The following is a 25,094-nucleotide window of genomic DNA, read 5'->3' on the forward strand; positions in this document are numbered from 1 at the left end:
TACCCATTCTCAGGTAAGGGCCTCAAGGTGATTAGGGATAGGTACCCACTAGCAGGTAATGGCTTCCTGGTGAGTTAAGGTGGTTGATTAGGTACCCACTGACAGGTAATGGCAGGTGATTAGGATAGGTATCCATTCTCAGGTAATGGCTTCCTGGTGAGTTAAGGTGAACAATTAGGTTTCCATTCTCAGGTAATGACCTCAAGGTGACTTAGGAGAGATACCCATTATCAGGTCACGGTTCAAAGGTTACTTGCCTTCTCTCTCTCTCTCTCTCTCTCTCTCTCTCTCTCTCTCTCTCTCTCTCTCTCTCTCTCCAAAGGATGTTTACACCTGGTGGGCTTATTATGAGTAATACCTGTCCAGATATTTTGCCTCTTTTCACTTTATCTTTATTTCTTGTTTCTTTGTTTTTTCTTTATTTTTTCTTTTGTTTTTTGTCTTGTTTTATTATTGTTCTGTTTTTAGAATTCTGTTGTTATTTTGGTTCGTTTTTTGTCGTTGTAAATAATCTGGACAAGTAAATTTATCTGTGCAAGACCGTGGCCTCTCTCTCTCTCTCTCTCTCTCTCTCTCTCTCTCTCTCTCTCTCTCTCTCTCTCTCTCTCTCTCTCTCACAAATATATATATATATATATATATATATATATATATATATATATATATATATATATATATATATATATATATATATATATATATACATATATATACAAAAAGTGCTTGTGATTACATACCTACCATTAACACAAGCACGTATGCCCGTGCATGCATGCACGCAACCTCTCTCTCTCTCTCTCTCTCTCTCTCTCTCTCTCTCTCTCTCTCTCTCTCTCTCTCTCTCTCTCTCTGTGAAAGGAAATGCACAAACAACACGCAGTCTCGTATCTATTGTACAATTATCAAATCCTGTCAACAGAGTTCAAAGGGAGAGAGAGAGAGAGAGAGAGAGAGAGAGAGAGAGAGAGAGAGAGAGAGAGAGAGAGAGAGAGGGGTCCAGCCACGTTGTAATGAGACTAACCTCTAGACCACAGTGCCACTTCGCCCGTGGCACTGCGTTGGACCAGTTCTTTCTCAATGGTCGTTTGAAACAGCGACGTATATTTGAGTATGTTTCAGTCTTTTGCAGTGACTGTGTGTGTTTCAGGCACTGGAATCGCAGTGTATATTTAGGTGTGTTTAAATGGCAGCGAATCTTCCAGTTATCTGCAAGAATAGTGTATATTTCGGTCGTTCGCAATAACTAGTGAATATTCCAGCCTTTTCCAGTGACTGTGTATGTTTTGGCTCTTTGCAGTGACAGTGTATATTATGGCTGTTTGCAGTGACAGTGTATTTTATGGCTATTTGCTGTGACAGTAAATTTTATGGCTATTTGCAGTGACAGTGTATATTATGGCTATTTGCAGTGACAGTGTCTATTTTGGCTGTTTGGAGTGCCAGTGTATATTTGGGCTATTTATAGTGACAGTGTATATTATGGCTATTTATAGTGACAGTGTATATTTGGGCTATTTGCAGTGACAGTGTATATTTTGGTTATTTATAATGACAGTGTATATTTGGGTTATTTATAGTGACAGTGTATATTCGGCCTATTTATAGTGACAGTGTATTTTTGGGCTATTTATAGTGACAGTATATTTGGGCTATTTATAGTGACAGTGTATATTTTGGCTATTTGAGTGCCTGTGTATATTTTGGCTATTTATAGTGACAGAGTATATTATGGCTATTTGCAGTGACAGTATATATTTGGGCTACTTATAGTGTAGTGTATATTTTGGCTCTTTGCAGTGACAGTGTATATTTTGGTTATTTATAGTGAAAGTGTATATTTTGGTTATTTGCAGTGTCACTATATTTAATTAGTTTTTATATAAAAGTGTATAGTGCAGTAATTGGCAAATATAATGTATATTTAAAGCAAGAATAATTCAGTTGACAGAGAACGAAATTACTAAATACAAATAAAAAGAAAGGAATTATCATTAATTATTATAATTAACAATTATGATACAAAAATTTAACATGTGAATTGATTTCTTTTAATGAAAAACAATCACCACAATTATTGTAACATGTTAATTGATTTCTACCCATTAAAAACAATCACTACAATTATTTTAACATGTTAATTGATACATATCAATTAAAACCATTTTATTGGGAATTTTCAAGAGACCAAAACTGAACCATCTCGAATTCACGTCTCGCGAGATAAGTCTTTCACAAATCACTTAAAAGGAAGTGTTATCAACTTGGTGTTTCCTGTGGCCCCGTTCAAGTGCTGAAGAAAATACCACATTCTTAACAAGTGCCTGAAGTTGCCGGCCCTCGCTGCCCTCGCGAAGTGCTTTCAAGCGATGTTAAGTGATGTTAGGTTTATTAAGACATGAATAACCGAAAGGTTGTTTTGATAAAGTGGAATCTCTCTTTATCTAAAGTATTAAGACTCTGTCAGACTATATCAGCTGTCAGGATGATAAGGAATTCCTCAGTTAACGCCTCATTTCCTAATGCTTCAGTTTTGATGCTTTAAATTTTGACTCTCTCTCTCTCTCTCTCTCTCTCTCTCTCTCTCTCTCTCTCTCTCTCTCTCTCTCTCTCTCTCTCTCTATACCCTCAGGTTCAAGGTACAACAGTCGACTAATCATCAGGTGTAACTGTTTTTATTCAGTGTTTAAAAAACTCACATTTTCCCCCAAAAAAGAGGTCACGTATTCACTCACTTCCCCACTCTCTCTCTCTCTCTCTCTCTCTCTCTCTCTCTCTCTCTCTCTCTCTCTCTCTTTTTAGATGACGAACCTGTCACTTGGGCAGGTGTGTGAGAGTCGAACACCTGTGGGGCCACACCTGTGGCCCTCAGAAATATTCGGCAGGTGTTTGTGTATGTAGATAGATAGATATGGCATGTGAAGATAGATTGGGTTATACGCCAGAAACATTTGCATGCAATCACGCAAAGGAATTTTGATCATTTTAGTGTGCTTGTTATTATTATTATTATTATTATTATTATTATTATTATTATTATTATTATTATTATTGGTATTCTAATGAATACCAAAATATTCTTTGAAGCTTCTTGAATTTCAAGTCAGTGGCCCCTTCGGTGGTGGACTTGTTCCATATGAATAGGGTTCATCTCCTGAATAATAATAATAATAATAATAATAATAATAATAATAATAATAATAATAATAATAATAATAATAATAATAATAATAATAATAATAATAATCAATGAATGTTGTCATCTCAATCTCATCTCAATACTTCCCAAACATTCACTCTCTAGTTTTCAATCAAAATCTCACCTGGCCAACATCAACACTTCAACATCTCAAACATCTTATTATTTATCATCTTTCCAACGAACCTGGTGAACTCGTGAATGTACTGGGGATGTTATTCTGTCATGCAGACGTGATGTTATTGCGAGAACACAATGTCATAATGTTTGGGGAAACTCTAGGCTTGGCAAATCATCCGCCCGGGAGGTGAGGTGACAAAGGTGCCCAGAAAAAATGGTTTTGAATGAATTTTTAAAAAAATAATTAGAACTAAAAACATGCAGTTAGTGTTTTGGCAGTTTTTTTTTAAATGTTCTTTTTGTGTTAGAGAATATGTAAATCATTTATATTGATTGTTTTAGGGTTTTAAACTTTACAAAAGAAAGAAGTGAGATTGATAATGATTTAAATTTACTGAGTCTAACGTGCGTGAGAGTGTGTGTGTGTGTGTGTATATATATATATATATATATATATATATATATATATATATATATATATATATATATATATATATATATATATATATATATATATATATATATATATACTATTTTGACTTTTTTTACTGAATAGTATAAAAATATTTGACTTTTTTTCACTGGATAGAATAAAAAATATTTGACTTTTTTTCACTGTATTGAACGAAAAAAATATTTTACTTTTTCACTGAATTATGAAAAAAATATTTGACTTTTTTTCACTGAATAGAATGAAAAAAATATTTGACTTTTTTCACTGAATAGAATTTAAAAAATATTGACTTTTTCACTGAATAGAATAACAAAAAACATTAGACTTTTAAACTGAGTAAAATAATAAAAAAAAAACTCTGAAAACTTTCTCGTGCGACTGAGAGTTGTCCCCAAACTATTCAGCAACTGATTTTAGGTCGCGACCTGAATTTGAATGAGAAAAGTTCCGCGCGTCTTTTTTTTCTTGTTCCATTTCATCCCCGTGATTTAAACGCCTCAGGTGAAGTTTATTGCTTTTTTCATACAGAAAAAACTTTATATATTAGAAGATCTGGCTTCTGCAAACCGTAGGACATAATTCCTGCTTTATTCACACTGTAACAGCTGTATCTGAGGCCTATAGAGCCTGTTTTACGAAGTGGCTTCAATCACACAGGCCTACTTATGCCTGCCTCTTACTTATGAATACTACTTGTAATTCAAGATGGCAGCTTGACTGTCATTTGTTTCTCGTAGACTCACTCATTCTCTTTTGTACGCGAGGTTAGGTCAGATTATTGTACGCGAAGTTAGGTTAGGTTAGGTGAGGTTTGTGCCCCAAGCTCACAAAGATAATTGCATGATAGGTAAATTTGAATGTACTTTTAGCCATTTTTATAAGCTTTGCATTAACAAAAATAATTTAATCTTTTCTTTATTGTTGCCAAAACACTGACGAACAAGAAAAAGGAAAATTGATACATTAGATAGAAAAATATATTCTAATATCACATTTTTTTGGCCATATGAAATTAACCTGCTCAAATTTAAGAAATTTTCGATTTTTGAAAATATATAGGCATGAAATTATTCATTACGCAAAAATATAATCTTTAGTGTAACTCCCTGTCTCCATCTCTTTCCGTCTGAAAATATACACTTTACAATGATTGTTAAAAAGATATAACATTGCATATGAATGCAGCATTTATACATATTACAGAAGTATACACACTGTACATTTCATGTTACTCTTCAAATTCCATGATGGTGTACAAGTGTCCAAAGGCACTTACCGGTGAACAGCATAAATTACAAGTTAACGATGATCATTGACGCAGATAATAATTTTACTGCCAGAGTGTGCTCACTGTTAAATCTGTGCCAGGATATCTGGCCTCAAAAAATTACATTATTATCTAGTTGAGCATTTTCCAAGAGAGCAGATATGACAAAATAATTTGGAATCAAACTGATTGTCTGTAGTGCTCTGATAAGGCACGGTAGTCCATCACGGTGAGGCATGAACTGAGTTAAATATTATCGGTTTTCTCTTCAGCAACAGAAAAGAAAGATGGAAAAATGGAGATAGACAGAGACATATAGAATAGGGTGTTCCAGTGAGGAATTGTACATTGAATTGTGCATTTGTACAGTAAGCTATGTACTCTGCACTGTTATCAGTCTTGAAAATACAGCATAAATAAATTGCAAAGGATTTTCCCTTAGCTGTCAAAGTAAGGAAATATATAAAACTTATCATATGTCTCAGAGGGAACAAATCAACATAGCAGCCTTTTCATCTTGAGCTAAGTCACAAGCCCCTCCCACGTGGGCGTGGCTTCTGTCTCATGTAGTAACTGATTGGCTAAGATCTTCTGAAAGTCCCGCCCGCTTGGGTGTGGCCTCCATCTCATGGAGTGACTAATTAGCTAAAATCTCCTACAAGTCAAGCACCTGTATTGTTTATCAGCTTTATGGTTGAGACCATTATAGCTGTTTTAATTGTTAATGAGTTTTTATGTAGATAATTAACATTATCATGTTGCCGTTCACAAGCAGTTACACCAGGAATTAACAAAAAACAAATGCAAGTTGATAATTGCTAAAAATGTATTGAGCGTGTCATCCAAATGTGGTTTTACATTTTTCGCATTTCTCAATCTATGTCGTTAATTTATTTCCAGATGTAACGAAACAATAGTTAATTAAATCCAAAGATTTGCCATCGTCTTAATTACGAAAACCGTTAAGGTCAACATTTACTAATTTACAATGTCGACTAGGAAAGGCAGTTTTTCGCGATGAAGACGAGATTTTAGAACACTGCCACTCTGGAAACTTCCCATCGTATCTTTATAATGGCTTCGGGTGGCTGGAAGTTGGGAGTGTCATCCGCGACTTCAAAACTTCATCTAGAAATATGTATACTAAACGAGTTGTGGTATTATTGGAATGGAATTATCAGCCACTGGTTTTAAGACTGTAAGAGTGGACCATCTTGGTTTTGAGCGGTGCGTTCACTGACTCTTCAGGCTCGTAAGCGACAGGGTTACAGAGTCTACTGGTTTTGAGGCAGGAACTTGTGAACTTCAGGATATCCAGAACATCCTTTTCTCTTGGGACCATCTGGTTTATTTCACGACAGAAACTAGACTGTACAATCAGTGAGGATGGGTGTCGATACTCCACCCTGTGAGTCACCCGTGACCAACGGAACTGCAAATGGCCTCGGTTCATCCGGGAACCGGACCCAGAGGAGGAGCTCCCTAGATGTCAGGAGACCTCAGATGACGTCCCAGAACGGCGTCATCACCATCAACGGCGACTCCGACATCCCGAGGAGCGTGAGTCTGCGAAGGGCCAAATCCCTCAGCAACGGACGGCGGGGTTCCCAGCCTATAAGGTACTCCGTGGTGGACCTCGAGGACCCTAGCAACAACGGCTTCTACGATGCCCGCGTAGACGTCTCCACGTTGAACGGCAGGTCTTCTTACGTTGCGAGGAAGCCGCCCGCGAGGTACAGGATTCCCGAAGACACCGAAGAAGACGAGGTCGACTCCGCAGTCGTGAAGGCCAAAGAAGGTCTCTTCAACACCGTCACCCTGAAGAGGAACCTTTCGGAGAGCTTCAGGAAGGTGAGGGGTCTCAGCAGCCGCAGGGACAGCGACCCCGACCGCGAGAAGAAGTGGTCGAGGAACACCTCCGCGACCTTCGTCCAGTTCCAGGACGACCTCGGGGACTGGCAGAGGCACAGCATCCGTCGGGGGTCTAAGTTCGAGCCCTATGACCTCACTTTCAAGGTTAGGGTCGAGGGTTTTATCCTGAAGAAGGTCATTTCAATATTTTGCTTAGTAGTTGATTTAATTTTATTACAACTAATTGAGTTTACTTGATAATACTTTTAATCTGCATACATTATGAAATTAATTCTATAGAATTACACTCTCTACTTGCACTTAACTATATGTCAAAGTAAATACACTATTTCCAAATCAATTCTGTATTACCCATAAGTAAAGAATTATCTTCCTACACCAGTGATTCATCAGTAGCACGTCCAGTCCCATCTGCATACAATGGGCCACTCACCTCTGCTTTGCATGCACTCTCTCATTCCCCGGATGTCAAGGTCCTTCTTTTATAATACTCTTTAAGGCCATTCATCCAATCGTTTCTAGTTTTTCCTGTCTTTCCTCCTAGTAACACTTCTGGACTGACATCCTCCATTCTCTCCACATGAACAGATCATCTGATAACACTCTGAACCATCCTTCCACCTATACTAACCTTTTAACCACATGAACATGTCTCTGTTTCTCACCCATTACATCTCTAAAGCTTTAACTTATCTGTTTTTATTCGTATTCAACGTCCACATTTCACTTCCATAAAGGAGAGTTGGCTCAACTGCCTGCTGACTTATACTGATGAGTCTGAATGTATTTGAGTCTGAGCAAATTTTGTGATGCAAGTTTATTCCCGCTAGAGACAATAGACCATATTTTGCAAATTGTGTCTTGGAAACAAATTCTGGAAAGCCTCAGTAATTTATTTGAGTCACTATGCATTTGCTAAATTAATGATTTAAGTAATTTGAATGGTAACTGGTCACTTATAGAAGCTAAAATCAATTATTGATGATATAAAATTGAAAAAAAAACTGCAATTGAAAATAAAATTGCCTCAAAATAGCTTCCATATTTATTCAGACATGAAATCTTATGTGTTGAATCTACATCAATAGACGTATCTTTATCACCGTTTAGATAGGACAATTAACTTGCTATTAACCTTCATAATTATCTAATTACCCTTTGATACAGACCGCCAATTAAAGAGTAACCTCGGGGAACACGGAAGTTCCTTAACAATGGCGAGAAAATCCGAAAAGGTCTTGTAATTACGATGCTATTGTGGATGACGTTCCGAGTGTTTATAGGGAGCGTTCAATAGAAATCATATTCCCAATATCCGTGTGAACACGGGATTATAAAGGGTTTATTTGCGTCAAAGTGAATTTATAACATACGATAATTATTGAATACATAATTAGTATGGATTATAGCCCTATTTGGCCCCTAATCTTTGAAGGACACGACCCTGATGACAGGTTTTCGATCAAAGGAACGAAGCCTTGGGCCACTCTCGGACCACTAGCTAGGAATTTAGGTCAACAAATGAGTTTCAGTTGATTATACGAAGTTTTCCAATAGATTTTGCCTCTTGAATTTCAAAATTTAATCGTGAATATATCTCATGTAATGTCTGTAAAGGATTAAAATTATTATAGGCCCAATTTTTTACGTATAGAGTCTATAGACGTATAAATAAATGTGTTTTACAGAGTACCTTATTGTCAGGAATATATCTCGCGCGCTATATACATTAATCATTTAAATATATTCAGTATGTTTACTTATAAAAATGTATTTACAAAGATATATAAATATAGATATATTTCTCAGTGTTTCCCCTTATACGACAATGATAAACTGGGACCGTTTCATGTTTATTAAAGTTCACGTCAGCCAAATCTCAGTTGACAAATCCTTGTTTGTGCTGAATTGTATATAAGAAACCTCTCTCTCTCTCTCTCTCTCTCTCTCTCTCTCTCTCTCTCTCTCTCTCTCTCTCTCTCTCTCTCTCTCGGATGAGAGCATTATGTCATCTGCTCCTCCCAAATGGAGGTAATTAGGCCTTTGTTAATTAAGGGGGATTATATTTGTCCATATTATTTGAAGGTTTAATGTCTAAATAATAGTATTACAGAGTATTAGAATTGAAAATGACTTTTTTATATATTTATTGATAATTTTATGAATTCATTTCATAATCCTATTGACCACCAAGATTTTAGATGAGTTATACATCCAATATATTGACTTCATTTCATTTAAATTTATGTGATTTATAGAAAACGAGAAACATTGCTGTTATTGAGGCATAATTATAATTATTTTTAATTAATTTTTACACATATATTAATCATTGTACGTAAATATAAACATATATACGTGAATTATGTATTCTTAGGCCTATACGTATCACCGCTAGGCCTATATTCTTCCATAGCAACTAAATCACTAACCACTCACGACCCTAATCACGTGACCCGCTATGACCTGACCCAGGTAATGCTCATCGGTGATTCCTGCGTCGGGAAGACCTGTTTATTGACCAGGTTCAAGGACGGGAAGTTCCTCTCGGGTACTTTTATCTCCACGGTTGGCATCGATTTCCGGGTATGAGTATAGGCCTATTTGTACCCAGTTTTCGTTAAGTGTTATGGATTATTTGACCTAAAAACCTCCCTAGTTAAGTAGGTTGATGGTTCTTAAGTAAATCCAGGTTCTAAGTTTGTACTTATCACTTTGCCTATAAGTAGAACTGGTTACTTCTCCGAGCTGAGGTCATCTGTGACCCAATGAGGTCAACTTTGGGCATCTCATCCTAGATGGGAATTATATCTCTGCAGTTAAGTGAGTTGATGGTTCTTAAGTAAGATTTAGATTATAAGTGGGTATTTATCACTTTAGCTATGAGTAGAACTGGGTACTTCTCTATGAGGTCAGCAGCTATGCCCCACTGAGGTCAACTTATGGCAAACCAGGTCACAGGTAAACTGAATCATGAGGTCTTGTTTGTGTGACATATTGAGCAGTTGACCCTGAAATATATTTTGTAATAATTATATTTGGCAATGACTAATAGAACTCTGACCTTCTAAATAAAACAATTTAGGTCAAGGTCAATGAACAAAACCCATTTTCTCAACAGAACAAGGTCGTGACCGTAGACGGGTCAAAGGTCAAGCTGCAGATCTGGGACACGGCAGGTCAGGAGAGGTTTCGCAGTGTTACACACGCTTATTACAGAGACGCACACGGTGAGGTCATGGTTTCGTGTCTGTTGAGCTCTGGAATTCTCTGAATGATTCTGTGTGCCCAGAATTTGTTTGTGTGAATATACTGTCTATGAAGTTTTTGGAATTCTCTGAATTATTCTGTGTGCCCAGAATATGTGTTTGTGTGAATATACTTTTGTTGGTATTCCTGTGTATGTGCGTTTGTGTTTGCAGAATTTAGGTTTGTGTAAGTAAGCTATATATATAGTTATGTGTATGTGTGTTTTTACAAAAATATAGCTATATATTTATACCCATACATATTTGCATATTAATACATAAATACATCAGTAAACATATTCATCTTAAAGTGACAAAACCATAAACGTCAAAGCTAGAATGTTTTTACCCAAACAAAAAAAATATTTATTGATATTTTCTGTCTCTCTCCACAGCACTGCTGCTCTTGTATGACGTCACAAGCAAAAACAGCTTTGACAACACACGCGCCTGGTTGGCAGAAGTCCACGAGTACGCCCAAGACGATGTTGTCATTATGTTGATAGGTGAGGAGAGTGAAAGGTTACGGTGTAAAGTCAGTTACGGGGCCTCTGTAAGTGATGAGATATTGAGCCTGTCTTCAGATTCAGAGGTACTTTGTAGAAAGTTACCCCTTTGGCCTAAGTTTTAAGCTGAATTCTCAGCTAGAGAGGCTCTCAGTCAAACATACCCCTCAGTTTGAAGTCTTAAGGTGAAGCTTAAGCTTTAGAAGCCATCTTTAAAGACTATAAAAGCTTGAATATGAATGTAAGGCTATATTTATCTTGATAATTGTCATTCTTGATAGAACAGGCACCTAGCCATCTTACCCTGACCAAAAAAATGTAGATTATTATCATTTCCTGAACAGTAGTTGAATGAAAACGTCAAATCACCTTCTCAACTTTCTCTCACCTTCCCCTTACACTTTTCCCACCCTCCCTCACCCCCTCTAACCCCTCCCCCGCCCAAAAACAGGCAACAAATGCGACGTGAACGGAGACAGGGTGGTCAGGAGGGAAGATGGCGAGAGACTGGCCAGGGAGTATAACGTAGCCTTCATGGAAACTTCAGCCAAGACAGGACTCAACGTCGATCTGGCCTTCATGGCTGTTGCAAGGTAGGAACGTCGAGGGTTGTGGGTGCCCTAACAACAACAACAAACAACAATAATAATAATAACTTTTTACCTCTAGAGAGAAAAGCTCTGAGCCAAAAATTTCTCTCTGCTGGGCAAGTGATTCTGTGTTGACCACAAGTCACAGCAGTTGTTAGCTGATGTTGATGTATTGTAAAAATGTTGTAAAATACAATATCTGTTGTAGTTGTAGTTGTTAAATAGAGAGGATTATCTTCCTCAGTTTCCTGATGTTATTGCGTGCCGTTAAGTATCTCAAATTCTTAATTCATTCTGGAAATATTAGTATAATGATATAACCAATTTCATTCAAATCTGCAATCTGCAAGAAATGTTATACTTTAAATATTCCCTAATTAAATATAATTAGCAAATTATTAATAGCATGAAAGTGAATTAATTTGTGCGTCTACCCAACGTCCTGATAATTGATTAGAGAACGTAAAAGAATATAAATTCATGACCTGCCTTCAAAAAATAATAAAAATAATATTTATAAATCCCACGAGAATATTCCACTATTGCTTGACACGGGGCCACTGAATGGCGTAGGATATTAATTGGCATAATTCTAATCAAAGAATCGTTTAAATAAACGGTAAAAAAATGCCCCCAAAAAATACAAAAAAAAAATGCCTCATTCATTGGCTTAAAGTTGCCATGCTATCTCGAACGGCGGTTCCAATAATAGGCGAGCCGAAGCCTTTTAGAAGACCGACGACAGAATCGTATTGTTTATTGTTGTTTGTTTTGGCCGAAACAAACCGATTTTTCCTTTGATGTTCGAAGCCTTTGTTTGCGTCAGCGGGAAATGAATGATGTTTGGTCAAAACAAAAGCAAACAGAGTGAGAGTACTGGTTTAATTAGGACGCTACAGCGTACGTTGTTTGCAAGGACAGTTACTTAAAGGTTTACCACCAGTGCTGACTACCTTCTGGGGGGTTACTTAACGTCCGTGCGGTACGGACGGGTCGTTCTTTGGGACGGCAGCGGTACGTTTATGTACGTTAGGAGCTATTTTGTCCATAGATTATAGATTTGGATACATATTTCAATGAATGCATCACTAAAACATCATTAGTACTACTGACACGACCCTCACAGATGTTTACATTCGTCGAGAGATTAGGAGGTGGGGATTAATACCCTATCCCCCCTCCCCGCACCCCTTACCTTATATATAACCTTACGAATCACGTCATTCACTAATAACGAACGTATTTCACCCCCCCCCCCCCCAACAGGGAGCTGAAGGCCCGAAAGTCGACGAATCCATCGGATCGAAAATTCAACGTGGCGGATTACGTGAGACAAGAAGCCAGGGAGAAAGCTGTAACTGTAACGTTGGCTAGCAGGAAACTACAGCAATCACAGCAGTTCTTACAGCAATTACAGCAGCAACAGCAACTCCGGAAGCCACTCCTGACTGTGTCCTAACTCGCAGGGCCGTAGCGGTCCTCGTTTGAAGCCGAAATTTGAAGAGTCAGCGATTTGTAAAGTTGGTAGTCGCCATCTTGGGAGGGACGGTGGTATGGGTTTCCTAGCTGAGAGGTGATAATATATATATTTATATATATAGATATATATACATATATATATAATGTGTGTGTGCGTGTGTCCGTACGAACGTTTAAAAAAGTCTTTCGCTAACGACGGCCTAGAAAAAAATATTACCACCAAAATACGCTTATGTAATCAGAGGTGTTGATCGTCACCTCGTGCTTAAAATATATTTGATAGAAATGAGTAATGACGTTTATTAATTATGTAATAATTATATATGATTATATATTATGTATAATAATTATATAATATATATAATTACATAATCAGCTGATTTGTGTCGTCTTCTATAACACTGAAAACTAAATTTTTAAGTAGACATATCTATTTTTTAAATTTCATAGCCTTGTAGACCATTACATTCATTTAACAAACGGCTAAAATCACCTTCTGCATAAGCTTTCTCCAGTCGCTTTCATTTTTCCTGCCGTGGAATTAACTGGTGTTAACTTTGAGGCAAATTCAGACTAATTTTTTAAAGTCAATCATCGTATTTCTGTCATATTTTAAATTTGTGAAAGTACATGAAGGTGTTTCCTAAGTCTCTCCTTCAGTGAGAGAGAGAGAGAGAGAGAGAGAGAGAGAGAGAGAGAGAGAGAGAGAGAGAGAGAGAGAGAGAGAGAAAGTTCTCTCCTATGTGCTCCTGGGAACTCGAGGAATCACATGACCGTGCTCACTATAGCCAGTAACTAAACGACTCAAATCGTAGGAAACACATTAGTCGATATATAACTCTCTGAAATTCGGGTTCTTTTGCGAACAGCGGGAAACTGCTGTTTTCTGTGGACAGCAGGAAACTGCCGTTTTCTGCGAACGGCGGGAAACTGCCGTTTTCTGCGAACGGCGGGAAACTGCCGTTTTCTTTAGACAGCAGGAAACTGCCGTTTTCCTTGTACACTACACAGTGACAGTAACGATAAATCTAAAGATACAAAACCGTTGATCCAAATCCGTTCATTCATTATCAAGCAATCCTGCAAAGAGACAATTATAGCAGAGAAGTACTCTCTCACCTCGGATGAGATATCGGCTGTTTTCTTTCACCGTGAGATACATTTTTCCTTACATGGACCAACTTGTGGCTTTCGACATCATTTGGAAGGTTCTCAAACAGTTTATTTATCAAAACAAATTAGCACCTTGGAATGAGCCGCTGATTAACGGGTAAAACTGCATATGCATATGCTTTAGCCACCATCCAAGTATACAGGCATACTTGGATGAGACGGTATACAAGAAATGTATAAATATACCTATACATGCATACGTACGCTAGCATACGAATACGCCGTAAAGTTATATAAGGATTTGACAAGAAATTGAAAGATGGAGTCAGCGAACATTAATCTTTATGACGGTACTTTATGCTTTAACCGGGAGTAAAGCTTCACGGCTCTTTACCAGACTTCTATAAAGCTCTATATACAGCTGTGTATAGAGCTCTATATAAATCAGAGTCGTTAGAGGTTGCCATAGGTGACTATAAAATGTGTGGTGTCGACTTACGCTTAAGAATGACCCCGAGGTAATAGTATTTTCTTTATTTGTTTTATCTATTCTTTAGCTATTCTTTTTCTTTTATTATTACTAAGAATATGTAGAATATGCCCTTTGATATGAGGTAGATGTTTGGGATAACATTCCAATAATATTATTGTCATGTTACGATAAGTTGTCAATTGACAAATGGTTCCGCCTCAAAAATCAATCATGAATTTGTATCAGTTACCTCAATTTAAATCTTGTCCTTTGTATTATGTAATTTTAATCTGTAACGTTTATAAAATTGAAGAATATTTAATTCATCAATAGCCATACATATTTTTTTAAAATTTTACTTTCAGCAAAGATATTAAAATTGGATTATTAAAATTAAAAATGATTTTCGCCAAAAAATTCCACTTACCAAGATGCTGTGCTGTTTCCCACAGTGGCATGAGAGAGAGAGAGAGAGAGAGAGAGAGAGAGAGAGAGAGAGAGAGAGAGAGAGAGAGAGAGAGAGAGATTTTAGGAATTAAGTCCTGTAACCGACTAGTCACCTCAGAGCGAACAATTTTTTCTATGATAAAGATAAAATATATTTGTGCCAATGTGTGTGTATAGAAATGTGTTTCCTTGTAATATATTTCCTGACCTGTAGTAGAGAGAGAGAGAGAGAGAGAGAGAGCAAAGGATGACAATTTCCTAACCTGTGGTAGGGAAGGAAGGAGAGAGAGAGAGAGAGAGAGAGAGAGAGAGAGAGAGCAAAGACTTGCAACTCTTTTTCCCTCACATCCAAGGAAATGCTAACTCTAATTTACCTAAAGAATGAGAGAGAGAGAGAGAGAGAGAGAGAGAGAGGAGGCATGTCTCATGTATGTTAGGCTAGTCCAAAAATAAAATTCGTTTGTGCCGTCTCGTATTCGTAAAAGCACCTTAAGCACTCATTAGTGCTGACTATTATTATTATATGCACTCATCATTTGTACCCATAGATAATTATATTGTGAGTAAGAAGTTTGTAAGTATATATATATAAATATATATATATATATATATATATATATATATATATATATATATATATATATATATATATATATATATATATATATATATATATATATATATATATATATATATATATATATATTGTGTTTTTGAATAGAAACAAAGGCTCAGATGGTGTAAAAGATATGTGTATTAATTCAACCTTGACCTAGAAAAACTAAGGGAATCCCACAGATAGGGAACACGGAAGAACGGAGTGTATACGCTAAAGAAGGAATCAATTTTTCTGTCGGTTAATTCACTACTTTTGATTTTCACTCAGTCAATAATGTTGTTTCTCTGGAAGCATGTATGAATTCATAAATCATTATTTTTCCATTATATATTACAAAAAATAATGTATGTATTCATCTCTAGGAAGACATTATCAATACAATCTAATTTACCTTCACAAACGTAAGACACCCTTAGATATATTTTCAAAATGGAAAAATAAAAATGAAAATTGACTTTCTCGGAGATGGCAGAGAGTCAGTTGTGCTACTAAAATTATTTATTGTATGTGAATGTATCCCGAATGGCAATAAACTACGAAAGGAATGTTGGGTTTGTTTACAACCTTTTAGAAGTCTTTCATTTGTGCAAATGGAATATTAGGTTTGTTTACAGACTCTCAGAAGTCTTCCATTTATGTGAGTAGTCTCTCCTTTTCCCAGCAATAATGTTCCTTCCTTTCCTGGGCACAGACTAACCTGAACAATAATCAGTCTATTGCTTCCTCTCTTGGCGCAGACTGTACTGAACAATATGTGTAAGTATTGATTGTTCTTGTTCACAGAATTCCGAAAAATACTCAATCTGTTATCTTTTTCTCTGGGCACAGATTGTTCTGAATGATATTAAGTCTGTCACCTCTTTCCTGGCACAGACTTCTTGATCAATGCTAAGTCTGTTGGCATTTTTATGGACACATTGTTCTAGACAGTACCCAGTCTCTTGCCTCATTTCTGGGCACAGACTATACTTGAACAGTCCTCAGTCTGTTGCCATTCTTCTGGGCACAGACTACACTTGAACAGTCCTCAGTCTGTTGCCATTCTTCTGGGCACAGACTACCCAGAGAACATTCAGTCCATGGTCTTTTTTTCTGCCGTCACGATCTGACAACCAAAAAGAACACAAATCATTTCACTTTTGCTAACTTCATTTCCTGACATTCCTCACCTTTTTGCAATCTTATTTATTCCATGTCAGGATATACCTTTCTCATCACTGAGGTCGAGTATTTAAAAGAGGAAGGAATACTTTTGATATTTTATTTACAAAACATAGATTTGTCGTCAAAACATTTAACACAAAAGTGTAGGAATGAGCAACAGGATATTATGTTTCTTTACTAATTTGGTTGAGAGGACCTGCCCCTCTACTACTACAACTAGCTACATAAACAAAAAATCTTTATTGCGGACATAACAACATAAATAACCTATCCTCTTATAAATATGATGTTTTGGTATTAACTTAAAACACAAGCCACGCCCCCTTGACGTGACTCAGTTGCCAGAAGTTTCCAGTTAGAGGTTAATGGTACCATTGTGAAAAAAGATTTCTGCACATTTTATTTGGCAATATTCATCCATAGGGGTGTGGCTTGTGTCCATTTTTGGTATAAGAGTATTTTCCAGTGTTTTTAGGGTTATCACTTATCAGGAAATGCATGTTAAACACCCACATCTTGGTTCTTTATCCCCAAGCGAAAGGTGCTTCTCTCGGGATCAGTATCGGAGGGACCAAACCTGAAGTCTTCACTTCTTTGTTGTCCCTTGAGCCCCCATCCAATCGCGTCTTGGCACCAAAGACGACCTCGCTGACTGGTTCCTCATTGCCAAACCCGTCTTCTTGTTGCTGGTGATCGTGTGAAAGATCAGCTTCCAGAAGATGCGGGTCTGGGCCCCCATCACTCTTGGAGCTGGCTTCGTTCGGGCTGTTGTAGGAACCACCTTCAGTGACAGAAGTACCCAGAAGGGAAGTGTTGCTTCTCTCGTCAGCTGTTTTCCGGGATACCTGGATACTGCGCTTGGTGTCGTAACCTGTGAGTGAAAAGTTTAACCAGTTATTGATTCTAGAAATGAGATGGTTAGTTTATAACAGCTCTTGAGTCTCTCTTTAGAATTAAAATATGAGCTACAGGGTCTTATGACAACTCACAACTCACCCCCATCGTCATCATCCTCGTCAACGATTGGAATCCACACGTCGAGCGGTCTCCCGTCGATGCCGTACTGCATGTTCTGGATGAGCCTGGCGTGACTCTCTGACAGCCGGATGTCCCGCGACCTTGGGTCGTCCGGCAGAGGCTGAGAGACGCCGCCCAGTGGCCGGAAGTCGCTTTCCATCTCGTGGGAGGAAGGGAATCTGGGAAGTGGCCCTGAAGGTGGGTGGAGAGTGGTTCTAATTCGGTTGAATGTTGGTGCTGGTGGGAGACGGCTGGGTAGAGGTCTGCGTGGGTGGAGAGAGGGAGGAGGAGGAGGAAGAGGAGGAGGAGGAGGAGGAGGAGGAAGGGGAGGAGGAGAAGGAGGGAGAAGAGGGCGTCTCGTCTCCTGGAAGACAGGAGGGTTTCTTACGTGGGGACTCTGAGAGGAAGGAAAAGAGACCCCGGGTGGATGAGAAAAGGATGACACTGAGGATGTTGCGGGGTAGTAAATGGGTGGTCCTCCTACGTGAAGCACTGCAGGGGTAATGTGTGGGAAATCAGCTAAATTGAATGAATTGAGGGTCTCTGGAAATGGAGAAGGTGGCTTACTCAAGTTATTCTTGTCCTTTGCGGCCACGCCATTCAGAGGACTTTTGCCGAAGGCATTGGGACCTGTGTGCTGGCTACTGACAGACTCCGAAAACGACAGGATCTCGTCATCGTCACTATCCACAAGGTTCCCCGAGGCAGGGATGTCAAAGTTGACAAAATTGGGGCGTTTCAGGTTGCCAGGGGGAGCCGTGAGATGGTTAGGAGGGGGTTTGACGTAAACAGCGTGTAACGGAAGCGGACGATGCTGGGGAATCTGCCGAAGGTTGTGCTGACCCTGCGGGAAAAAGTTCCCCGGCGGTTGACGTAAAGGCTGCTTCTCCTGCCTGTTGAAGTGTGATCCTCTGTTCCCCTGGTTGAACTGAGGCCTTCTGTTCCCAGGAGGGAAATGTGGGATGCTTTGTGGGGTAAACTGGGGTTTGTGGTGTTGTGGGACTGGAGGCTTCCTGGCAATTTCGTTAGCGTTATGGCTCCGAGTTCTGGGTTCGTGTGACCTAAAGTTCTCTTCAGGAATATCTGGGTATCCCACCTCGTTAAATCTGTCATCTACCTCTTCAGAATTTTCCTCAGTATGTTCTTCGTTGCCAGTTGCATGCAATTGGTCAGGTGAGACAGAAGTTGGCAAAATAGAGAATGAATTTCCACTTTCAGGGAACCTGTTTGAAGGCTGGGGCGCCAAATTTGTTGGGGGAGAATTTTGGTTATGTAAAGCGTAAGGAAGTGCAGCTATTTCCTTCTGAAAAGCTGTGAAATCATGGTCAGGTGGGTGGATATTTGCTGGGAGCACTATAGCCACTGCTGATGGTTCCTTCTGATGCAGATTTGGGAAAGGTCTGTTCTCTACACCAGGTTTATTTAAATTCAGATTTTGCCCCTGGAAATGCAGAGGAATGTTTGGGTCACCAGGTGATGCATTAATGCCTAAGTTGTCTGGCTGGAAAGCCTTGTTGTCTTTTCGCAACTCAAAATTGATGAGCCCGTGGAAGTTATTGCTGTCGATGAAGCTGTCATCTTTCCGTGAATCTTCTTGGGCGTAAGATTCCTTCCCTGTATCTTTGGCGCCAGATGCTCCACCCTCAAACAATTCCGGCAGTCTCTCGTTAAACGGCAGGTCTAAAGGCCGCATAGGTGGAAGCCTGTCGGGAGGGGGAGTTGCAGGCGCAATGTGGGGTGGGGGAGCCATCTCGGAAGGAGGTTTGGTTGGAGGGTAATAAGGCGGAGGAACAGGAACAATGGAAGCAGGTAAGTTTAATGTTCCCTGGTGCCCCTTGAATTCCTGATTCTGATTCAACTTCGGCTCTTTTCTCTCAAGGTCGCGAAGCGAATCGGGGAAGCCGGGAAATGAGGATTTCAGAACGTCTTTCCTGCTATGGGAATCGTCTGGTCTCACTTGCCTTTCAAAGCTGTTGAGTGGCAGGGAATGTGTTTCCACAGGGTGCTGGAGGGATGCAGACTCTTGTTCTCTCCTGTCAATGAGAGGCAGCTCTGTAGTTGTGGTCTTAGGTCTCTGGTTAGCAAGGCTGACTGGTTCTCCAGATGTACTGGAATCTGGGGAGGACTGAGAAGTACCCCCATCGTGGGCTTTTTTGTATGATGCACGAAATCTCCTAGACTGATCAGTATTGACAGTGACAATTGGTTGCTCATTGTCAGATGACCAATTGGAATGGTTTACCAAATCAACAAATTCTTTCTGATCCAAGCTGGGTGTGTTATGTTGTGAGTTATGTTGTGGGTTGTGCTGTGGATGGTGAACAGCCAGGTTTCCTGCGTGAACCATTTGATGTTGACCTTTGCTTTCCTTCTCCCCAAATGAGAAGTCTTGGGTATTTCCCTGTGGTTCTTGAAACCCTTGATACCTGGAGACGTTGAATCGCAAGGTCCGTTCGTTAGAAGCTGGAAGGCTGTCAGGTTCGATGATGAAAAAGTCAGAAGCACTCTCTGGCCCCTTCTGCAATGCATCAGAATGTGTCAGTGCCTCAAATCCTGCATGGGTATTGAGAATATGTGTGTTGTTGTGATTTTCCACCAGCATTTCGTCGCTAATCCCGTGACCCCTCAAGAAATTGTGGAAGGGATTGAAGAAGTATGGCTGAAGAGTGGCTCTCACAGGGGGAAACCTATCCCTGATATTTCCAGCTAGACTTGGCCTCTGATCTGACGCAGGCGAGAGTCTGGGCGGAGTCAGGACCCGCGGGAATGGAGCGTGCTCTGACGGTGAGCGGAACGCGTCTCGGAACCCTGACGTCTGGTGCGTTTTCGCTCGGTCCATCATGTACTCTCTCGTGAAGCCGTTTCCAGATGCTTGCACCGCCTGAGTGGTGTTGGGGGCTAGGCCGATCTCGTGATCTTTCCTGACGGCGTGCTCTTGCGACAAGAATTCATCCTGACCAGTTGATATGGAGTGCGGATGAAAGTGCGTGGCGTTGGGGGCTAGACCGATCTCGTGATCTTTCTTGACGGCGTGCTCTTGCGACAAGAACTCGTCCTGACCAGTTGATACGGAGTGCGGATGAGGTGACGGGTCAGCACTGCCATTGTCTGTAAGTAAAAGTGTAGGGATTATTATCAAACAGTTTTTCAGTCTAAAAATATGATAAAATAACACTATGAATACTGAGTCATGGATGAATCTGCTGTAAAGAAAGCTTCTTTCACAGCTTCACCAGGATGTATAGGCCTACATGCAAAGAAGGCTCAAATATAACCTAACAGAGGAACTAACACAGCCTAACAAAGCCTTTTTCTCCCTGTATACCCTTTCCCAAGCACAGTTGTAAACATTCCTTTAGAGAAACAATGTATTCTTAACATCAGGACCATCTCAGAACACACCATACTCACTTAAACACCACCTCTCTCTTTTTCCCTCAACTTTTGCATTCAGATTACACTGAACGACCACCCTCTCTTGTTCTCCAACCACCAACTGTGATATAACATAAGTTGAAGGGATTTGTTTGATGAATTAGACCTGTAGGTTTATGCAATTTATGTAAATTTATAGAGACAATGCTCTTTTTTCTTGCAAGGTTTTAAACTTTAGTAAACAGACTACACATACACACACACATTCAACACTATATACTATATATATAATTTCTGTTAATCTCGTAAAGAAAATATTAAAAGAAACATGCTTATTTTTGTTTTCAAAATTAAATAAAAAAACATGGAGACTATACTAATAAAGGCATTTCTGAATTACTCTACACTATCTCTAAGTCATGTAATTATGTACATTATTTTGTATATAATAATTTTTGCGCACCTGAATTAAGCCAAAATAAGTTTAAACTTAAATCTGATCCATATACTTAATTTTCTATTGATGGTTACCTCAAAGAAAACTGTTTATTCAATGGTTAACTAATCTTTTGGTTAATATTCTGTAACTTTCACGTATTTTAAGGATAATTATCAACCATTTGGCCGACCAGACAATGAAATAAGGTCAAATAATTATTCATAGGCCTACGGAAAATGTTTATGAGCTATAATATCCTATATTATATTCGTTTCGACCCTGAAATGTCCAAAATTGGCGATTGCTAAAGATCGATTGGGACACTCAATATATAAGCATCGTTAATTTAGCTTTTTGGGGAAATAACTGCAAAAAATACAAAGGAAATATATGATAAACTTATAAACCAATTCGCAAGGGTCATATACACCCACATGGTGCTTTAAATGGGACCAATTAGGCCTAAATTTTGGGGTGATCACTGCACATAGACCTACACGCTTCCAAACATACACAATACCTTACCTTCCAAACTCCTTGTTATTCCTGGGTCATTGGCACTGGTTATAACCTCCTGGGCACTGGACACGTGCCCCTGGTCCTCCCTGGCACTGAGGGTATCATTGGTGTCCCAAATATTCTGATGGACGATGGGTGTTGACCTCACGGTTGAAAAGAGCTCTGGAAACAGGTATGCAAATGAGATGTTTTCATCAAGGCAACTGTTTGTGATAGGCCTACGCCGTGCCATGGGTACATATAGGTACTTATAGATACAGGTGGTCACTTAAAATATCTATGAAGTCATTTGGAAGGGTCACTTTGGCCCTGTGCCGGAAATGAACAGGTCAAAGGTCATTTTTGTTAGGCCTATACTCTAATACGTATGTTGATACAGAGAAATAATTATATATATATATATATATATATATATATATATATATATATATATATATATATATATAGAGAGAGAGAGAGAGAGAGAGAGAGAGAGAGAGAGAGAGAGAGAGAGAGAGAGAGAGAGAGAGAGAGAGAGACTCTGCAGGTAAGGTTCTTGTGAAGAATGAGATTAGAAGAATTAGATCATTCGGTCTGGTAAACAGCCGTTTCTTTTCAATTAGAGTTTCGTGAGAGACAGAAAGCTGTTGTTTAATTCAGCTTTGGGGAAAAGGCTGGCCTGTTTTGGAACACAATAGGGCAGGGCAGAGAGAGAGAGAGAGAGAGAGAGAGAGAGAGGGAGAGATAAAATTAAAAGAATATCTTAATTTATTTACCACTGAAGAGAGAGAGAGAGAGAGAGAGAGAGAGAGAGAATTAAAAGAATAATGTATTTAACACTGGAGAGAGAGAGAGAGAGAGATAAAATTAAAAGGATACCTTAATTTACTTACATCTGAAGAGAGAGAGAGAGAATTAAAAGAATACCTTCATTTATTTATCACTGAAGAGAGAGAGAGAGTATTTACCATTAGAGAGAGAGAGAGAGAGAGAGAGAGAGAGAGAGAGATTAAAATATCTTTATTTACCACTGAGGAGAGAGAGAGAGAGAGAGAGTATTTACCATCGGAGAGAGAGAGAGAGAGAGAGAGAGAGTATTTACCATTGGAGAGAGAGAGAGAAAATTAAAAGAATATCTTGATTTATTTACCACTGAAAAGAGAGAGAGAGAGAGAGAGAGAGAGAGAGTATTTACCATTGGAGAGAGAGAGAGAAAATTAAAAGAATATCTTGATTTATTTACCACTGAAGAGAGAGAGAGAGAGAGAGAGGGAGAATTTTAAATATTTATATAAAAACTTGTTCTAAAGAATTTGATATATAAAAGATCCTACGAAATCCTATAAAATCCTACGAAATACTACGAAATCCTATAAAATCCTACAAAATCCTACAAAATCCTATAAAATCATACAAAATCCTACGAAATCCTACTCACCTTTCCTCCTCTCCTCCAACTGAGCCTTCTCGATAATGTCCTGCGTCGCCTCGAACAAGTGTTTGTGGAGCCCCTCGTCCTGCGTTGGCGTCAACGAGTGCCCCCCCTTCAGGTTGGTCTTCCTCTGACGAAGGAGAAACTCCCTCACGCCCTGTTGCAGGGACTCGAAGGGACCCTTGGAGTCCTTAGGAGGGGACTCAGAGGTCGAGGATATTGGAGCTGGGTTGTTTTGAGAAGACGTTTCCTTCGTCAGGATTTCACGGCGCCCTTGGGATCCCTCCTGGGTTCTCGTCTCCTTGGGAGGGCCTTGGACGATAGAATTAGCTTCCGTGATGGTTTGGGCGGCTATCGCCGCCGCCGGGAGGGTGAACGAACCGTAGACGACTCGGCTATCGCCTCCTGCTGCCAAGCCTTCGTCAGCAGGGAATCGTTGCTTGACGTCAGTCGTTTCCTGAAGCCATTCCTCCAGCCTGTGCGACGACAGGGGCCCCGCTGTCGTCAGGAAGTTCCTCGTGTCTAACTGCACGGGCTCAATGACTGGCGCCTTTGGGACGCCGCCGGAAATGAGGTCAGGAGGTAATTGTATGGGGTCATGGAAGACTGACCATGGAGTCACGCTTACAATCTGCACGCCTGACCCTGTTCCTCCGTGGGCGTGTCGGATGAATCTCTCGCCCGTGGGTGACTCGCGTGACTGGTCACGCCCTTTGGGTGCTCCGGGAAGGAGGAAGGGAGGAGGATTTCCACTTCCCGTAGGAGGAAGAGGTCTCAGTTCAACGGGTTCCAATTTGATGATCTTGATGCTCGAGGCGTGACTGGGCGCGACAGTTTTCTCCTGCTGGTGGTGGTTTCTACCGGGTTCTGGAGGCTTGGAGGTACTGGTGGCATTTGGCGCCTCTTCTTTATCGTTATTATCACCACAGGCGCCTCCTACGGGATTGGTACAGGGCCTGAGAGGGCCAATTTTCTTCTTAGAATCGAAATTTTCCTCGTCAACGGCGCCATCTTTCCCTCCCGTTCCACCTCCGTTATTTTGGCTCTTTCCTTCCTCAGGAGCGCCCCTGTACCGGAACCGCTGCTTCTGACGGTGAACCTGACGTTGCAGCTGATGCCTCTCGCGGTGACCCGCCCCTGGGACGCCCGTTTCACCCCCAATCTTCTCTTTCTTCTTCTTCCTGTTCGTCCGCGGGACGTTCGGTCTGGTGGAGTGTTGGGAAAGCGTGACGACTCTCTGACGAGTTTTCCCGGCGTCGTCGGGAAATAGGACCCTCTGGGTCCTATTTCCGGGTGCCTGAGGGATCCTCGTCGTCGCGTTCCCTTCGTTAGATCCTGCGCGGGTGGACTGACGGGGGATTTTGGGCGGAAAAGTGGCGTTTCTTTCGAGAATTCTCGAATCCTCGAACTTATCCACCGTCGCTTGGCGACTTTCCCTTAGAAAATGCGGCGTTTGGTGATCTATCTCGCCTAAAACCGGACTGTAACCTTGTTTCTCAGCATTTAGCGTCTCCGGCAACGACGAGGACTTTCGTTCTACAGGTTTCTGTCCTTCTGCCGTCTTTCCGTCATCCGTAGCTACGATTCTGTCGCCGAAGTTCCCGTGGAAGGCCAGGGCGTCGTAGGCGTGAGCCAGGCATAACGCCCTCAGGAGAAGAAGCAGTACTGTAGCCTGTGGAGAGACAAGTTTGCAGATAAGATAATATTTAGAAGGTTGTCTTTAATATTATTCTTGTTTATTTATGTGCAAATCTATTCATCACAGACATAGATAGATAGTAGATAG

At 39.9% G+C, this 25,094-nt stretch overlaps 2 protein-coding genes across 4 annotated transcripts; one reads left to right on the forward strand and one right to left on the reverse strand.

Moving 5' to 3' along the window:
* The first annotated feature begins 977 nt into the window (after positions 1-977).
* LOC136856341 (uncharacterized) lies at positions 978-15,928 on the forward strand. 3 transcript variants are annotated; one of them, XM_067134101.1, is made up of 7 exons: positions 978-1,108; positions 5,938-7,053; positions 9,385-9,495; positions 10,031-10,139; positions 10,553-10,663; positions 11,115-11,256; positions 12,520-15,928. In XM_067134101.1, the coding sequence occupies exons 2-7, from the start codon at positions 6,424-6,426 to the stop codon at positions 12,710-12,712; spliced, it is 1,296 nt and encodes a 431-aa protein (XP_066990202.1). In that variant the 5' UTR covers positions 978-1,108; positions 5,938-6,423; the 3' UTR covers positions 12,713-15,928. The 3 variants fall into 3 exon arrangements, with proteins under 3 accessions (XP_066990202.1, XP_066990205.1, XP_066990203.1); XM_067134102.1 differs by having other exon boundaries at positions 1,047-1,173; XM_067134104.1 differs by lacking the exon at positions 9,385-9,495.
* A 782-nt stretch (positions 15,929-16,710) lies between these two features.
* LOC136856250 (uncharacterized) lies at positions 16,711-25,077 on the reverse strand. Its single transcript, XM_067133942.1, has 5 exons — positions 25,072-25,077; positions 23,315-24,980; positions 21,904-22,059; positions 17,544-20,672; positions 16,711-17,418 (listed from the first exon to the last, which is right to left on the reverse strand). Exons 1-5 carry the CDS (start codon positions 25,075-25,077, stop codon positions 17,072-17,074), a joined length of 5,304 nt encoding a protein of 1,767 aa, XP_066990043.1. The 3' UTR covers positions 16,711-17,071.
* Between the last annotated feature and the right edge of the window lie 17 nt (positions 25,078-25,094).

The sequence above is a fragment of the Macrobrachium rosenbergii genome, chromosome 35 (genome assembly GCF_040412425.1).
Source record: "Macrobrachium rosenbergii isolate ZJJX-2024 chromosome 35, ASM4041242v1, whole genome shotgun sequence".
Classification (NCBI taxonomy): Eukaryota; Metazoa; Arthropoda; class Malacostraca; order Decapoda; family Palaemonidae; genus Macrobrachium; species Macrobrachium rosenbergii.